This window comes from Lygodium microphyllum, chromosome 25 (assembly GCF_053477565.2).
Source record: "Lygodium microphyllum isolate KBCC chromosome 25, Lygodium_microphyllum_v1.1.10, whole genome shotgun sequence".
Classification (NCBI taxonomy): domain Eukaryota; kingdom Viridiplantae; phylum Streptophyta; class Polypodiopsida; order Schizaeales; family Lygodiaceae; genus Lygodium; species Lygodium microphyllum.
In genome coordinates this window covers 76,714,856-76,731,929 of record NC_141159.1, presented here as the reverse complement: position 1 = coordinate 76,731,929, position 17,074 = coordinate 76,714,856, and the positions used below count along the sequence as shown (strand labels likewise).

At 41.0% G+C, this 17,074-nt stretch overlaps 1 protein-coding gene across 6 annotated transcripts in view; it reads left to right on the top strand.

Annotated features, from left to right (window-relative positions):
- Positions 1 to 17,074, top strand: part of LOC148014405 (pfkB-like carbohydrate kinase family protein) — a 104,884-nt gene that overhangs the window by 74,736 nt on the left and 13,074 nt on the right. For all 6 annotated transcript variants that reach the window (XR_015688639.1, XR_015688640.1, XM_087666705.1 and 3 more), the window contains exons 5-6: positions 12,680 to 12,742; positions 12,847 to 13,037. Coding sequence is in view for 4 of the 6 variants with exons in the window: in XM_087666705.1 (XP_087522831.1) it covers positions 12,680 to 12,742; positions 12,847 to 13,037 (254 nt within the window). In the remaining 2 variants the exon portion in view is untranslated. The remainder of the gene's footprint in view (positions 1 to 12,679; positions 12,743 to 12,846; positions 13,038 to 17,074) is intronic.

Genomic DNA, 17,074 nt, shown 5'->3' with positions numbered 1-17,074 from the left:
TGACATGTCAAATGTATTCATCTGTGAGACATCTGGATGGATTGCAGTCCACGTATCCATTGTCTCTTCATTTTAAGTGGGTGGTGGATTTAGTCACGATGCCTACAGGTCTTTGGCAAATGAGGTATCTTGTACTTGCTCGTGAAGACTTAACTAATCAAGTGGAAGGGAGAGCTCTACGTATTAAGACAATAAATGCTGTGTGTACTTTTCTCTTAGAAGAGATCTTTTGTTGGTATGATTGTGTGGAAAAAATTACAGCAAATAGGGGTGAGCTGGATGCAGATGAAGCTCATGATTTCTTTGCAATGTTGGGGATAAAGCTTGCTTTAACTTTAGCTTGTAACCCTAAAGGAAATGGTAAAAGTGAAAGAGGTCCACCTATTATGAAGGCATTGGCAAAAGCATGTGGAGAGAAGGTAAAAGAGTGGCCACGATTGCTCCCTTATGCCTTGTGGGCTGACAGAACAACTCATAGTGCTGTTATAGGATATATGCTTGCAGAATTGATATAGGTCAAAAACCTATCATGCCAATAGAAGAGATGACAGTCACATGGAGTATGCTACCTTGGGAGGAGGAGTTGAATCGGGAGGAGGAGTTGAATCGAGAGGAGTTGTTGGCCTTACGCATTAGACAGTTGGAAAGGAAGTCAGAAGACATAGAGGCAGCAGTTGCAAAATTAAGGGCAACAAGGATACATAACAAGAAATAGTTTGACAAAAGACATATACTGAAACCAAGAATCATATAAGATGGAGATTGGGTATTGGTTTATGATAGGAGTTTAGACAACCAACATAGTGCCATGCGTAAAGTTTCCAGAAGATAGTTTGGAACCTATGTGGTAAGACAAGTGTTTGATAATGCTACTTATGTATTGAATGAATTGGATGGGACAGCCATAAAACTTCCGGTAGTAGGAAAGTGAATCAAATTTTTAAGAGGTGGGAATCTAATGCCTATGAGTTGCTAGAATTGGAAGAAAATAGTGGCCATGATACAGGGGCTAGCCAGGAAGATATTGAAGATGAAGAAGCAAAGGATATGGTTGTTGCAGAGGATGAGGAGGACTCAGAATGCGGTGATAACTAGGATTTTGGCACATATCGGAGGATGCGTAGGTTCAGAGCGGGTGGATGTCGTGTTGCTATGTGGACACTGTGAAAAGGCATGGAATGTATCATCATCTGACTTTCTTATCGATCAAGAGAGTCAATGTGATCTGAGTCATTAGTACTAGTGTGAGTGGCATGGATTATCCAAAAATACTAGATTTTTGGATAATTTTAGCATATTTTTTATATTATTTATTATAAAAAAATCCGAAAAAGTTAAAAAAGCTTCTAGATTAGGATGGCATGCAAAAAGCAAGTTGCTTTTTCAGCCAGTTATGAGATTTTTTACAAAAAAACAGATTGATGAAATCGCCCGCGTCATGATCATTGTTGACAGGCTAAAAAACTGCACGTTGAACTGGAAGAAGAAGAAGAAGTGATATGGGAGATCCCTGATTAGGTGTCTTGGGGTTTTACCTCCCTTCCGAAGCCAATGAAGTCATCAGATTTGGGTTCCGAGCAGCAGAGAAGGAGCTGTTTTTTTGAATCCACGTTTTTGGTCTACGAAGGAGCTCCAGGAGTGCCTGGAAAGTGCTTCTAAGTAGTGCCAGACAAAGTATTTCAGGTTCTGTCAATACATATTGATTTGATTCATTGTGCTTTGTCATTATTGTGTTTGCCACTTGTGTATTCTTTTTCTTCCCTTCCATCTCCTATCTCTACTTCTTTCTATCTCTGATCCCCGGTGGATACGAACTTTCGACAAAAACCCCTTCGACACAGGGAGTATCTCTGTTTGGGCAAGGTCCAAAGCTTATGTAGGAAAGTCACTGTCTAGAAGATGGCCTCTCCCACTATGGGTGGTGTTTCCATCTCTACTTTGATAATCTCATGTGGTACAGCGGGCTTACTCCGAATTGTCCATGAAATCATTAGTACTAGGGTCTTTGCATATATATGCTCCCATCCCTCATATGTCCCCCTTGGGTAGTGGCTGATCTTGTGTGGTTCTCCCCATGTGGTAGAGGCTCGATCCCCATATGGGGGTTCCATATAGAAGTGTTGGTGTGATTAGAATGTCAAAGAGCTAGAGCTTCGTTTGAGGCTCCTGAAATGGTATGTGCGTGCATTGGCTCTTCATCGATGCTAGAGCCATATAATCTCGTGTCAATCTCTTGTGTGCTGCTCTCCTCATAGTGAATGTTGACCTTGAAAATGTAATCCCCAAGTTGAGATATCTCTGGACCACCTCCACTATCTCCTCTCTATATGTGAAGAGGGGTATTGATCGCTGAATCTGCTGACAGGAAGTGTTAAACACCATAATCTTGGTTTTCCCAAGGTTCACTGTGAGATCCTTGTCTTGACAGAAGGCTTGTAGAGGGAGTGAAATGCAATCCTGAGGGGCTGTGGAAGATAGAGGATATGCTAAAATCTCTTCGAAATGATGGCTGCTGTCAAGGCAATTGCTAGGCAGCCAATTGGAGAAGAAAACATAAGAATATCTGATGAAGATCTTTCCATGTAAGTGGCTACAGATAGACGACTATTGGACAACCCTTTCGAAGCGAAGAAAACACAAAAACGCAGGTATTTGATTTAGGGCTGATAAAGAGGGTGAAACATGTTGTAGACAGCCCGAAACTATTGCAAACGCAAACATGATTGATGTTGCTGTGTGAGGAGGGCTAATGTCAGATGATGTAGGTTGTGAAACACCAGGTGGAGATGCATGCAAAAGCCACAAACTGAAATGTCGTCCTTGTAGGGTGTGAATGGTAGTGAAGAGGATGGAGAGAGGAGAGAAGAATATGGAAGAGAGTGATAATGTTAGAAGGAATGAAAGTGTGAAATGTAAAGGGGTGGAGTTAATGCCGTCTTTATAGGCACAGAATGTTTCTAGTGGTGTCTCAACTTTGTTGAGTGGTGCCTAGTGAAGTCTCTTAGGTAGCACCTTGGTTCTCTGAAGTGGCGCTCGGATACTAATTTATAATTCGAATAAAGCCTTTTTGGGGCTGTAAATGGAAACCAAAATAGGAATGAAGGAGAAGAAATGTATTGAATGACTTGGTTTCTCAACACCCCCTCCCCTCAGGCCCAAAAAAGAGCGAAAAAGAGGAGGGAGAGAGAGAAGAAGATTAACTGTGATATCCCAAAACTCCACTTGTAAGGTGACTTGTAGAACCACAAGTTATGCTACTCCATGTTGGAAGGTATACGAAGGTCTAGCCACCAAACGATGGTTGAAAAATTCAAAACCTTGAACTAAGAAGAACCTATAAATCTTGGGTATGAATGGGAGTCAATGGGAAGGGGAATCAATGGGTGAGATGGCATGGAGATGTCAACCACTCGAAGAAGGTAAAGGGTTGACAACAAGGTGTGTGAAGAACCGGGGCTAAGTAGGGACCCTGTCTGAAGCAGAAGGAATGGGATCCCCCTCTGAAATAGAAGAAAGATGAACCCCTTCTGAATCCCTCTCAGTATGAGATTGGGAATTAAGAAACTCATGGATTACAGCATCCTGGGAGGCTGATTATGAAGGAAATGCTGTTGGCGCTGCCAAAGAAGGTATTTGGGGCTCGAAGGCTAGGCAGGTCCCTAAGGTGGTTGCTCTAACTAGAGTAGAGGAGGGAGGTGTATCACACAAAAGCTTCTTGATGTTTGCATTAGAGGCCGTATTCGTGGAGCAAGTCAAGGGAGGTGAGGAAATAGGTAGCTCGTGGGGAGCCATGGGTGGGCAACAACCAGTGTCTCTCAGGGGAGCGGATTGCGGAGCCGAAGGAGTGGAAGGAGTCCAACCATCTTTGTCTCTTGAAGGAGTGGACTGACGAGGTGCTATCCAACAACCATTGTCTCTTGGTGGAGTAGGGATTGAGAAATGGTGGCCGGAAAAAGCCATTGCACCCGAAAATAGGTGGGGAAACCTTGGTAGGGCAGGAGTTTTTTGGAGATCATATTGCTTGATGAGATCTTAGATCCTCCTATTGCTTGTAATTGGATGCATCTTATTGCCTTCAACATAAAAATATGATAGCCGATGCAAAATGATCTCTATGGCCTAGAAAGGTGAGGTGGCACAAGTAGTGCCTTGGAGAAGACACATACTCTAGTGGGATAGGGAGCAAAGGTTGGTGTTGACAATCTTTGGTGGTATGACTATTCTTGCTGCAGGAGGATGACCTAGTGGTTGGTTTGTTTGGTGGACGAGCCATAGTACGAGTGTGGCAAATCTAAAAAGGAATGGTGGGAGGAAGAAATATTGGGGGTAAAGATACTTGTGCCTATGCCGCTTGTGTATTCACTACATTGATAATACCCGCACATCTATACATTGCAGGTGGCAAGTGTCCATCACTATCACTTCATTCTTTATTCTTTCAATAATGACTAATAGAATAAGGGAGGCTGCTTACACATTGTGATTGTTGGAGTTTCCACATCTTGAGTCTCTCTCTCTTGCTCTCTTGTTCCATCTGCCATAGCTTACACCTTTGGTGCTTTTGCTGTCACTCGGGCTTCTTCCTTTAACTGGTATCAGAGCCAACCATTCAAGGAACTTCTTCATCCTTTGCTTTAGCTTGGACAAAGCTTCAATTCAAGGTTTCATGGTAGCCATTGTTCCTTCCTCCTAAGGTATACATTGAATCATGCCTTCTCCCGGCTTGTTCGAACTTGCTCTTGGCTTGTCGCAGAGCTTCTTGGGCCTTAGCTGAGCCTTGTTGAGTGCTTATTGAGTTGAGGAGTAGCCAATCTATCAATTTTGAGTGGATACAAAGTATGCTTCAGAAGTTATGGATAGCTATGGCAGCTTGATAACTCTTTTATTTTTTGGCCATAACTTTTGCATACCATATCAGATTCAGGTGTTCTATAGCTAGAAATGATGAGCACGATGAGAGCTATAGAGTTCACATAATGAGATAGCTTGGTGTCTCTCGTAAGTCCAATGCCTTGGACTTAGTGCATTCTAATGTATGTAGTATGCGTGTGAAATCGTTGGGTGGTGCTGTATATTTTGTCTCTTTTATTGATGATTGTTCCAAAAAGATTTGGGTTTATCTGTTGAAAAATTCCTTTTACCTTGGTGTCTCTCGTAAGTCCAATGTCTTGGACTTAGTGCATTCTAATGTATGTAGTATGCCTGTAAAATCGTTGGGTGGTGCTGCATATTTTGTCTCTTTTATTGATGATTGTTCCAGGAAGATTTGGGTTTATATGTTGAAAAAGAAAAGTGAAGCGTTTGCTGTTTTTAAAACTTTTCATGCATTTGTGACCACTTATACAGGTAGAAAACTGAAATGCTTGAGAATTGATAATGGGGGTGAGTTCACATCTACCGAGTTTAAGAGAGGGAGCTTAGAGCTCCTTATAGCCCTTCTTCAAATGGTGTGGCTGAAAGATACAATAGGACTTTATGTGAGAGAGTGTGGTGCATGCTGTCCACTGCTAAGCTCCCTCATGAATTTTGGGGAGAGACTTAAAACCGTGGTTCACATTTGCAACCGCTCTCCAAAGAGGTCCTTAAATAATGGTATCCCTGAGGATGTTTGGTCTGCCAAATCGGCCTCATATGACCATTTACGAATATTTGGTTGTGATGCTTTTGTGCATATTAGAGATGAGCTGAGGAGTAAACTTGATCCGAAATCCGCCAAAGGCATTTTCATGGGCTATGGTGATGAGGGTGAATTTGGCTATAGAGCGTGGTTACCACAGTCCAAGAAAATTGTTCGCAGCCGTAATGTTGCGTTTAATGAGGCAAAGTTGCTGAAAAGTACTTTAGCCTTTGATGAAAACATGAAAAATGTCAAATTTCAGAATTTGCAGCCACCTATTACTTCAAATGATGAGCCTCATGATGCTGTACCACAGACTGAAACTGATGATTAGCCAGTTATTTTTGAGCCAGATGATGATGGACAGCAAATAGAAGCACAAGGAGGTCACGGACAGCAAGATAGACTTGCTGATTATGAAAAATGCAGGTGCTGGAAATGAAAATGAAGGTGTTGTACAACATGAACAGCATGCTGAAAATGGCTTTCAGCAGCCAATAAATGCTGAAAATAACATACCTCTAGATGTAGACCCGATTCTTGAGAATGCAGATCATTGGGTACACATGTCTACATGCTTAAGAAGGCAGCCACATAGGTATGACCCCTCTTTGTAGTATGTGATGCTTACAGATGAGGGTGAGCCTCTTACATATAAAGAAGCCAAGTCATGCAAATTCAGCAGCAAGTGGGAGCTAGCTATGCAGGAAGAGATTAAATCTCTGTATGCTAATGATACTTGGGATCTTGTGTCGTTATCCAAAGGAAGGAAGTCTCTTCCAAACGAATGGGTTTACAAAGTAAAGACAGTTGATGGGAAACGCAAGTATAAGGCAAGAGTGGTTGCTGAAGGGTGTGCACAAAAGGAAGGGATTGACTTCCAAGAGGTCTTCTCACCTGTTGTGAAGATGACCACTCTACGTGTGCTTTTTGCTCTCACTACTGTATTGGATTTAGAGCTGTACCAAATGGATGTGAAAACAACTTTTCTGTATGGTGACATTGATGAGGAGATCTATATGAAGTAGGACGAAGTTCTTGGAAAAGAACAGTTGGTGTGTAAACTAAAACACAGCTTGTATGGGCTGAAGCAAGCACCAGAGGAGTGGTACAAAAAGTTTGATACTTTTATGCTCTCTCATGGGTTTACATGCAGCCATGCAGATCATTGTTTGTACATGAAAAAGGATACATATGGCAATCCCATCATACTTGTTTTGTATGTGGATGATATGTTGCTAGCTGGGAAAAGAAAGACTAGCTTGGATACTCTCAAAGATTAGCTAAAATCAGCTTTCTCCATGAAAGATTTGGGGAATGCAAAGCATATATTAGGTATGAGGATTCACAGGGATAGAACACAGAAATTACTATTCTTATCTCAAGAGAGGTACATTGAAAAGGTACTGGATAGATTTAACATGGCTGAAGCTAAGTCTCTTGGGGTGCCCTTCCCTCCATATCTTAAGCTTAGTAAAGCCAACAAACCACAAGATGACATGGAAGCCAATGCTATGAAGGGAGTCCCTTATGCATTAGCTTGTGGCTCTGTTGTGTATGCTATGGTCGCCATTCGTTTAGACATTGCTCATGCAGTGGGAGTTGTTAGCAGGTTTATGTCAAATCTTGGCAAAACACATTGGGAGGCTATCAAGTGTATTCTTCGATACCTAAAGAGTATACAAAGAAAGTATATTTGCTATGGGCAGGGTGCAGTTAGTTTGCAAGGTTACTGTGATGCCGATATGGTAGGTGACTTGGACACTCGTAGGTCCACTAGCAGGTATGTCTTTATAGTCATTGGTGGGGCCGTTTCTTGGTGTTCCAAGTTGCAGAACATCGTAGCACTGAGTGCTACTGAAACTAAATACATATCAGCTCGATTGAAGCTTCTAAGGAAGCTATATGGTTGAGCAGACTTGCAAAGAATCTCGGCATGTCTATTGGTACTACAATGTTGGATGTGATAGCCAGAGTGCTGTGTATCTAGCTAAGAATGCCATGTATCATTTACGCACAAAGCATATAGATGTACGATATCACTTTATCGGACAGATTCTGCAAGATGGTCTAATCACATTGGCCAAGATCAAAACATAGGACAATCCTGCAAATGTTCTCACTAAAAGTTTAAGCAAGGTTCAGCATGAGCATTGCATACCACTAGTGGGAGTTGGTTGAAGGTTCACTACGGACCTTTAAGTGCAAGGTTTAGCATGAGCATAGCATACCACTAGTGGAAGTTGGTTGAAGGTTCACTACGGACCTTTAAGTGGAAGGTTGTTGGGATGTAAAGGTCCTTTATTCACTTCCGTGTATTGTACATGTATATTATTATGCTGTACATATGAATAAAACCTTACGAGCTCTAAGTAAAATAAATTTTATTCTTTGTGTACCAACACATTGTTGGTACACCTAAATTAGTTCGTACTCTCTTTCTATCATTGTCACTCATATGCAAACTCCTGCTGTAAATCTTCACGCTTCCTCTATCCGCACAGTCACAATATCTTTTACAGGTTTAGCAAGCAAGTCCATTTCATTTTTGTGAGGAAGAAAATAAAGGCTAATCATATGGCACGATTATTTTTGTAGCACATTTTAAGTATCATGGTATGCAAGAGTCAATCATCAGTGATCGAGACTCTCGGATGATCAGTTTATTTTGGAAGGGATTGTTTGAGGATATGGGAGCCATATTGAAATTCTTATCATTCTTCCATTAGTAGACAGATGGTCAGTCTGAGGATGCAAATTTTAGAGTGTTGGGTCTTTTGAGATGCTATGTCTTCAAACCAAAAGACACAGTGGGAGCAGTATTTACCATTGGTTGAGTTTGTTTACAACAACATGGTGTATGGTTCCACTGGCAAAGCTCCATTTAATGTGGTTGAGGATGCCAAGAAGGTACCACCTATGTTGTAGACTAAGGATAAAATCTTTGAGGTTGATTGTTATATGAAAAACTTGGATGTAGCCTATGCCAAGATAAGATGTCTTTAGAGGTCATAGAAAAAGCAAAAGAGAGCAGCTGATTGCTATAGACATGATTTGCATTTGGAGAGGATGATTATGTATTGCTGCGTTTTGGAAAGGCAAGACTAAAAAAGATGAAAGGAAAAGAGAGATTGTATCCAAAGTTGAGTATGAGATTTTATGGGTCCTTCCAACTGTTGGAGGAGATCAACAATGTGGAATATTAGGTAAAATTACCTCCACATTGGTAGATACACAATAGCCTTTCATGTCATTTTGTTGACGTCTTTTTGTGGTGATGTGCCAAAGAATATAAAAAATAGCCTGAGGTTGAGGAGTTGGATGAGATTTCGTTGCCCAAGTAGATTTTGGCACATAAGGAAAGAAAGGTTAGGGGTAAAGTTTCTAGGAGAGATTGGTTAAAGTTTCAAAACTATTCACCAATGGATGCAATATGGATGAAAGAGGATAACTTGGTAGACCATCCTTAGTTGTTGCAACTTTACCTAGATGCCTTTCAGTTAGATTTATTGGGCTGGTTCAACAGACTAGGAGTTTGGAGCATTGCGTGATGCTCAAGGCGGAGGTAGCACTTACACTCTACTAGTTTTGGACAGCTCTTGTATGTAGTGGATCTCAGATGTATTCAGCATCCACCCAAGGTATTGTGCTGACAGTATGTCTCCCATGGGGTCACTACTCAATGTACTAGTTACTTGGAGATATATGCAGATGAGTATCAGTTTCACTTGAGTACTAAAACTATACCTTTACATCAGTTTATGATCAATTTGGCATGAGTATTTACTTCAGTTTTGAGACAAAATTCTGATAAGTTTCAGCTCAGTTTTTAATTAGTTTGAGAATTGTTTATTATCACTTTTGAAATCAGTATTGCATCAAATACTGATTAGTTTTTGCCATCAGTTTGCGACCAGTTTAGGGTCACATTTGCAGCAGTTTATGATCAGTTCTCAGATCAACAAGTGATTAGTTTATGATCAAATTATGCTCAATTTTCGATGGTTTACAGTTGGTTCCATGGACAATAGTATGTTGCAAAATGCCATTGACAATCTCAGCCATGGTTTGTGCTGAAAATATGCTTTACTATGGTTCTGAAGGCAAAACAATTGAGAAACATGAGTTATGGATGTATCCAATGGGTTTCTAGCAACAATTTTGGATAGTTTTTCAGTTTTATGTTATGCTTTTGCTGGTTGGAAATTTTTAGCAAGTTTGGGGCATATGGCATGGTTAGACAACGCCAATGTTGTGATTGTGAGGCCTTACGGAAATTCTAGTAGAGTATACTTTTTCTTGGCGCAATGCAGTGCAATCGAGGGCAATTGCAGTGATTTCATGAGGGAGATTTGTTACAAGGATGTGATATTTTGAGATGCTTTAGTCTTGCTGATAACATTTGATGAAGTTACTAGTTAAATATGCAAGGTCCTTTAGCACATGTGATGCATATGGCAATTGTTTCATGGTAACAAGCCAAGGAACTTGATGATGCAGTGGGTGTCAAAGATAAAAGTTTTGATAACTTATGCTAGCTGGGCTTTGGTGGCGAGTTGGTGCTAGTTTGGACCCTAGGATAGTTGTTTGGCCGCTAAGTGTTAGTGGTGATACTAGGGACTAGCATTAATTAATTAATTAATGCCAGCCTAAGGGTCAACAGAGGTTGGGCACCACTCTACGTTGCAAGTGGTCTAGCCAATCTATTTATGGATGGGTACATTCAATTTTGGGTAGGGCTAGAAGGGCTTAAATTAATTTTCAAAGTTATTTAATTATGAAAATTAATTTAATGGTTGGATGATGCTGAAAAATGGGTTTAGAAGGCTACCACTTGGCACAAATACCCATGAAATTGAGAAAACATTTTTGTACTTATTTTTATCCATTCAGATCAATTTACAGCTTGAAAGAGAGAGAGATGGTGCTGCTAGTCAGATTTCAGACTTGTTCTCGGCCATTGGAGGCAATAGACAGCAGCTAGGAGGTCAAGAGCAGCAGACGAGAGCAATTGAGGTACTAGAAGCTATTGGTGACAGTAGATTGGAGGGCTCCAAAAAGAAGGCGGCAATATTTAAAGCTGCTTACTGCAGGTTGTAGGCAGATTTAGGGGGTTTTGGTACTTGGAAACTCTCAATTTTTTCTCTCTCTTGCGTTCTCTTACCTATTCCAACCCAGTCTTAGGGGATCTTGGCATATCTCAGCCATTTGGAGTAGATCTTAGTCAAATTTGGTGGACATCAGAGGATTTCTTTTTAGCAGCCGCCTTGGGACGTGTGCCAATAGGAGAAGGCACCATATAGTGATATCAACACTTATAATTTGTGAAAATTTTAGGGATTTCAGATGCCAATCAATCCATTGTAAATTTGGGGAAGCATTTGGTTAGTTTGCGTCCAATTAGAGCAAGTCTTAGGTGAAAATCAAGTGGCAATTTGCCCAATTTGTTTGTTGATTGTTGGTACAACAAAGGGCTTTTGGGTCAGCCAAGGAGATTGTGGAATCTTGGTTTGTAATCAATCCATGAGCAATTGAAGATAAAGAAATACCGAAAGGGGTGCTAGTTTTGGGGTCAACAGGGTGTCCACTGTCTAAGAATTTTGAAGGTAGAGTATGCATTTTAATTTATATTTATTTGCTGATTGTTGTAATTAAATGCTTGATCAAGAAATTACCACCCTATCCTAGAAGGAAGACTAGTTTCATTTGACATACATTCCATGTACGGACAAACCGCTCTACATTGCGTCGCAAAGCTGACCAATGGAAAATGTGCTCCACTACCTTAAGTGTAGCATTAATAACTCTATGCCTTGCATGAGGAGCACTCTCTATCATCACCTTAGGTCTCAATTGCTTCATGACATGCATTCACCCATGCATCATCCAAAAGCCATCTCTAAGAGCATAATCTTCTTGCCTTTTGGCCATCGCATAGCTGGTCGTAAGCGTTAGCAAAATAAGAATCAACAGCATACGGATCCTTCATGTCATCCAATTTAGTGTGAGAAACCATATTGATAGCCAAAATTTGAGGCTTACAAGACAATGCATCAGTTGCCACAATCTTTTTGCCACCTATATGCACAGTGGGAGTAGTACTTGCCATTAGTTGAGTTCGCATATAATCATACAAGGCATAGTTCCACTAGTAACGCTCCATTGAGGTTGTGAAAGGTGGCAAGAATGTGTCACCTATTTTGCACACTAAAGATAAGATCTTTGAGGCTGATCGTCATGTTGAGAACATGGAAGTAGCCTATCAGAAGGTAAAGTATGCACTTCAGTGAACCAAAAGAGGGCTGCTGATTGCTATAGATGTACATTGTAGTTTGTAGAGGGTGATTATGTATTGTTGCGTTTTAAAAAGGCAAGGCTGAAAAAGATGAAGGATAGAGAGAAATGGTATCAAAAGCTGAATATGCTTTACTACGGGCCCTTTTAGGTGTTGGAGAACATTAGTTATGTCTTTACCTATTTTGAGCTATTTGTTTTGAAGATTGGAAGCTGCTGTCCTTAGATCTTCACATTCAACAGCACATATAATGCTACTGCCGTAGGCCTTGGTCCTTATTGCAAGGCATAGTGTGTTGCAGATCATAATGCTGCAGAATGTGGAGATCTAAGCATAGAAAGTGCTGTACAAAGATGCGGCTTACCTTAAAATCTCAAACAACTTGCTGAGTGTATAGAAACCTCAAAATGACCTGGCTGAGAGAGAGAGGTAGAGAGGCAGGAGAAAAGTGTTAAAATTATAACTGCTATTGTTTGCTGTTCCATATGTAAGGCATAGTGTGGTGAAGGTTATGTGTGCTGCTGTATATGGAGGTTTAAGCATAGAAAGTGCTAGAAAAAGATGCGGAAAACTTGGCAGAACCCCTCAATTGAGCTGGAAACCTCAGACAACTGCTTGTGTGTGTAGAAATCTGAAATTGACCTGACTGAGAGAGAGAGAGAGAGAGAGAGAGAGAGAGAGAGAGAGAGGGAGGGAGAGAGGGAGGGGAAGGATGTAAAAATTATAATTGTATCACAATTTAATAACATGTATCACTTTTATCACAGGATTGTGTTGCAGAAATCATCATTAAGGCCAAGGAAAAGATGATTCCTTTGGTCATTGATGGGGTAATTTTTACTGGTGGTTCTATCCTTAAGTTGAAAATGCAGGACTTCTAATATCATTGTGAGCTACATATTTTTTGAAGGGACTAACGTATTCTACAATGCAGGATGGATTGTTTCTTATCACTAACAACCCAGAGCTTGTTTGCAACTACCCTTTGGCAATTTTGACTCCCAATGTAAATGAATACAAGCGGTTGGTTGCAAAGATCATGGAGAAAGATGACAATAGTTCTACCAACTGGCAAGATGTAGGCAATGATGATTGTCTTGGACAGTTGCAAAGATTGGCAAGAGAGTATGTTTGTGTTACTATTTTACCAGTTGGAGGTTTCTGTGTTGACCATTTTTGATTTTAGGACACTATACAATGAAGACTTTGTTTTCTTGATAAAAAACTTTGTACACACTGCACAACATATCAGGAAGTATGGCTTCCCCCCTTATTACACTACTCAAGTTTGAACCTACTCATTCTAGCAGCTGATAAGATTCAAGTAGGAGGAGCTATGTTTGAAACTTCTACCAATAAAGAAATATCAACCACTACCTACAGTGTGCAAGACTTTTCTAACTGTGGAGGTACACTATGGCACAAATCTAACTCCATAGGGGAACTAGAAAAGTGTGCACAATACTCTAAACACTTGATAGAGAAGCCTAGAATTGTCATGTATGAGGTTATGACAAGAATATGGCTAATGTAATTTCAGATGGATGACCTGCATTAAAAAAACTGATTAGCCTTAAAAAGTCTTGTGGTTATCATCACCTCCTGTTTGTGAGCAGTATACCGAGTCAGTAGGAACAGTATGAACTTTGTCCAATTGTGTTCTAGTTTCGTCCAGTTTTGTTAAGGTTTTGGTCTTTATCTTATGTTTTGGTGCATCCACTATAGCTTTGAGTCATGGCGACTTTCACACCAGTTTTTGTCTGTGAGATATGTTCATCTGTTTTAGGATAGCCTGTTAGTTGGGCAACTGTCCACTCAGTTATTTTGCTTCCCATACTTCCAGTGTTCTTCACTCCCTACGCCCTTACTGCAGAGACACACTGTGTCATGTGTGGGGGATACATTGTATTAGCTCTTTTATTGGTTTTGCTGATTATTCTGTGTCTTCATCATCTCTGCACATTCCTGCTTCCGCTCACATGTTACCATTTTTCGCCCAGCCTCACCACAATGCTGTCACTGACCTTGGTGCCAGGCTGCAGCTGCATTTTTGCCCAGGTGCTACTCTCTCCTGCAGCATTTTCCCATTGTAATTCATGCTACTGATTTTGGCGAGTTCTTTTACTGTTTGGCACATCTGCAGCCCACATCTGAGCCCTAATCAATCTGCGAAATCTATGTTTTTGCAAGGTGATTGCCTTCTTTCCCTAGTATGGTGCTCACATTTTTTCCCCTTATGTTATGGCAACGTAGTTATGGAGGAATGTACAAGAATCACGTGACTACTAAGTGTCATACAAAGTGATTTGAAGAAATGACAGCACACCAGGGAGCCAGATCATCCTTGATAAGAAGACCCGAATACTTGATGGTGCTCAACTACCATGGAAGGAGACCTTGCAAACGACTGATATGGCTACACAGGCTACAATGAGAATAAAAACTGAAAACAGTACGAATACTCCAATTATGCTAACATTCCCAAAATGTAGAAAGTGGAAATTCACAAGTACATGTGGCTGCATCAATCTTGTAAATTTGGGCTTTCCAGAAACCTAGTACTCTAGATGCCTAGAGTAGACCATATGCTCTCAAGAGTTAGAAATTGGGTGGGGGCCCTTGTACCTCCCTTTCTCGGGAGGTCACCCATTCTAGTTTTGTTCATGCGAGTGTGTGCTTAACATGAAGTTTCCCATAATTGGACTAACTATCTAGCCCCCAAAACCTTAAGGGGATGGATGACCTCCGGTCTATCCAATTATGGAAATCTTCCTCCATTTGGCCTAGGATTCAAACCTAGTCTCAATACATTATCGTTGCACCAATAGTGAGGTAGTTTTCTCTAGGAAGTATGGATTGCATTTCCAACACCCCTCCTTAAGCCACACCTTGGTTGAGGTCCTAGTGCCACCCAAGCTCAGCAACCTGAGCTCTGATACCAAGTTAGAAACTAGGTGGGGGCTCTTGTACCTCCCCTTCTCGGAAAGTCACCCATCCGTGTATTGTTTACGCCAGTGTGTGCTTAACCAGAAGTTTTCCATAGTTGGACTAGCCATCTAGCTTCCAAAACATTGAGGTAATGAATGACCTCCAGTCTATCCAATTATGGAATTTTTTCTCCATTTGGCCTAGTTTCAAACCTAGTCTTAGCACATTGTCGTTGCAACTTTCTCTAGCAAGTGTGGATTGCATTTCCAACACTCAGGGATTTAGTAAGCCAAAATCCTATGATGAGAGCTCTCCCCAATTGTAATGCAAAAAAAAGTAGGAACCATTTGAAATGGTGCATCTTGAGAGGGCCAAAGCAAGTGGTACCGACATTCTCCAAATGAAGACTTCGCATTTAAAAGGGGCTTTATCGAACCATCCCAAGTCATTGTAGATTTCCACAAGCTTTACTCTTGCAGAGACACCCATAAAGAATTGCCCTTATCCATGCCCTTATCTATGAACCACACATGATCCTTGAGAAAGAAACAATACATTTCATTTGTGTTGAACTCATTATTGTGTGTGAAAGTGTGTGATTAGATGTGAATACCTTTTACACCATTGAGTGTTCAGTAAGGGTCAAATGGTTAGATTCGCACTTTTGCCCATATATTTAGGCCTATCACTTGTACTTCCATCTCACTTATTATTATTAGTCCATCTTTTAGTTTGTGTGTACTTGCAAGAGTTTTCTCTTTGTCTTTGTCCCCCCGCACCCCCTAAATGAAATTCTATGCACCATAGCTTGTTGGTCACACATGCGAGCTTTATACCCAATAATTTGCAAATGCTTGCTCTAAGATTGGTTGATTGTTAATCTTCCAATGCCAAGGAAGGGAAGGGTTACCAAATAAGCAAAGAATCTGAAATTGTTGCCCATAGATCACATTACCCTCTAGGTATGTGAAACTTTCTTCACATGGAATGGCATGATGATAAAGTAGTGCTTGAGCGCTCTAGTGCATCAAGAATAGAGAGTAGACCAAGTTGGCCATTCTGTTCAACTAGAGGTGAGTTTCTTGTTTTTCATCTCAAGAAACAATTCTAGAAGTAGCCAAAATTTCAGTTGGCAAGGAATTGACTCATAGTCAATTTTAGGGGATGCTTGATGGCCAATTTATAAAGAAATGCTCTAAAACATAGAAAACACAAAACCAATCGTATGACAAAGTACAAACTTATATATATTTAGGGTCAGAGATAGTGAATACAATGAATAATGAAGTGAATGACTACTGAATATGCAATGCTCATGTAGCAAACACACTATGCAATGAATACTGAACCTTGAATGTAGCAAACAAACTATGCAGTGAATACCAAACCTTGAACTCTCGTATCTCTGGGATCAAGGTAGAGCTATGAGCTAAAAAGTGTGTCATACTTTGAAATGGATCCCAAAATGCAGCAAGGCAGTCTCCGTGTATCGAACACTAGCAAGCGTTGCCTAGGAGGATGGATTTGATGCAGGCAGCAGCAAAGGAGAGAGAATATGCAGCAAACACAAACTTGTGGAGGAGAGAGAATATTTGGCGACAGCTGTAAAAGGCTAATGCAAGCAAGAGAAGCCTCCTCTGAGCTAGGTGGCAGCCAGAGAGCACACAGATGGGCTTGCACACTGTGCTTGTGCACATGAGCACCCGGTAGTGGGAGAGTAAAAATTGCAGGAAATTAAAAAAAATGACAAAGGTTGCCTGTCGACTTAGTGCCATGATGGCATTGACCAGCTACGTCACTGTCGTGTCTGCCTGACTGCCTGCTCGCTGTGCCTATCTGCCCACCAACTGCCGCCTTCCTGTCGGCAGCATTGACGTATCGCAGCTGTTGCATGTCCTGTCATCTTTGTCGCGAGCTTTGTCAACACTTGGTCACCTGTAGAGTCCGTGCCCGCTGGTCTGACTGCCTCTGTTAGTCAGTCGACTGCTAACTGTGACTTGCACGTGCTGAGCTTGCGCATGCATGTTGATTGTCTTGAGACAAGTGCACACCTGAGCTGCCTCTTGCTTGCTTTGATACCAGTTTGATGGTAGATGTGGAAGGACTGAGATAAAGTGCAGATCAGACATAGTGCAGAGTTCAGAGTAGAAAGAGTGAGAGCATGACACTCAAAAGTTTTTGGTACAATGACGAGATGTATCACTTTAGGTTTTGATAATATATATAAAGTACAA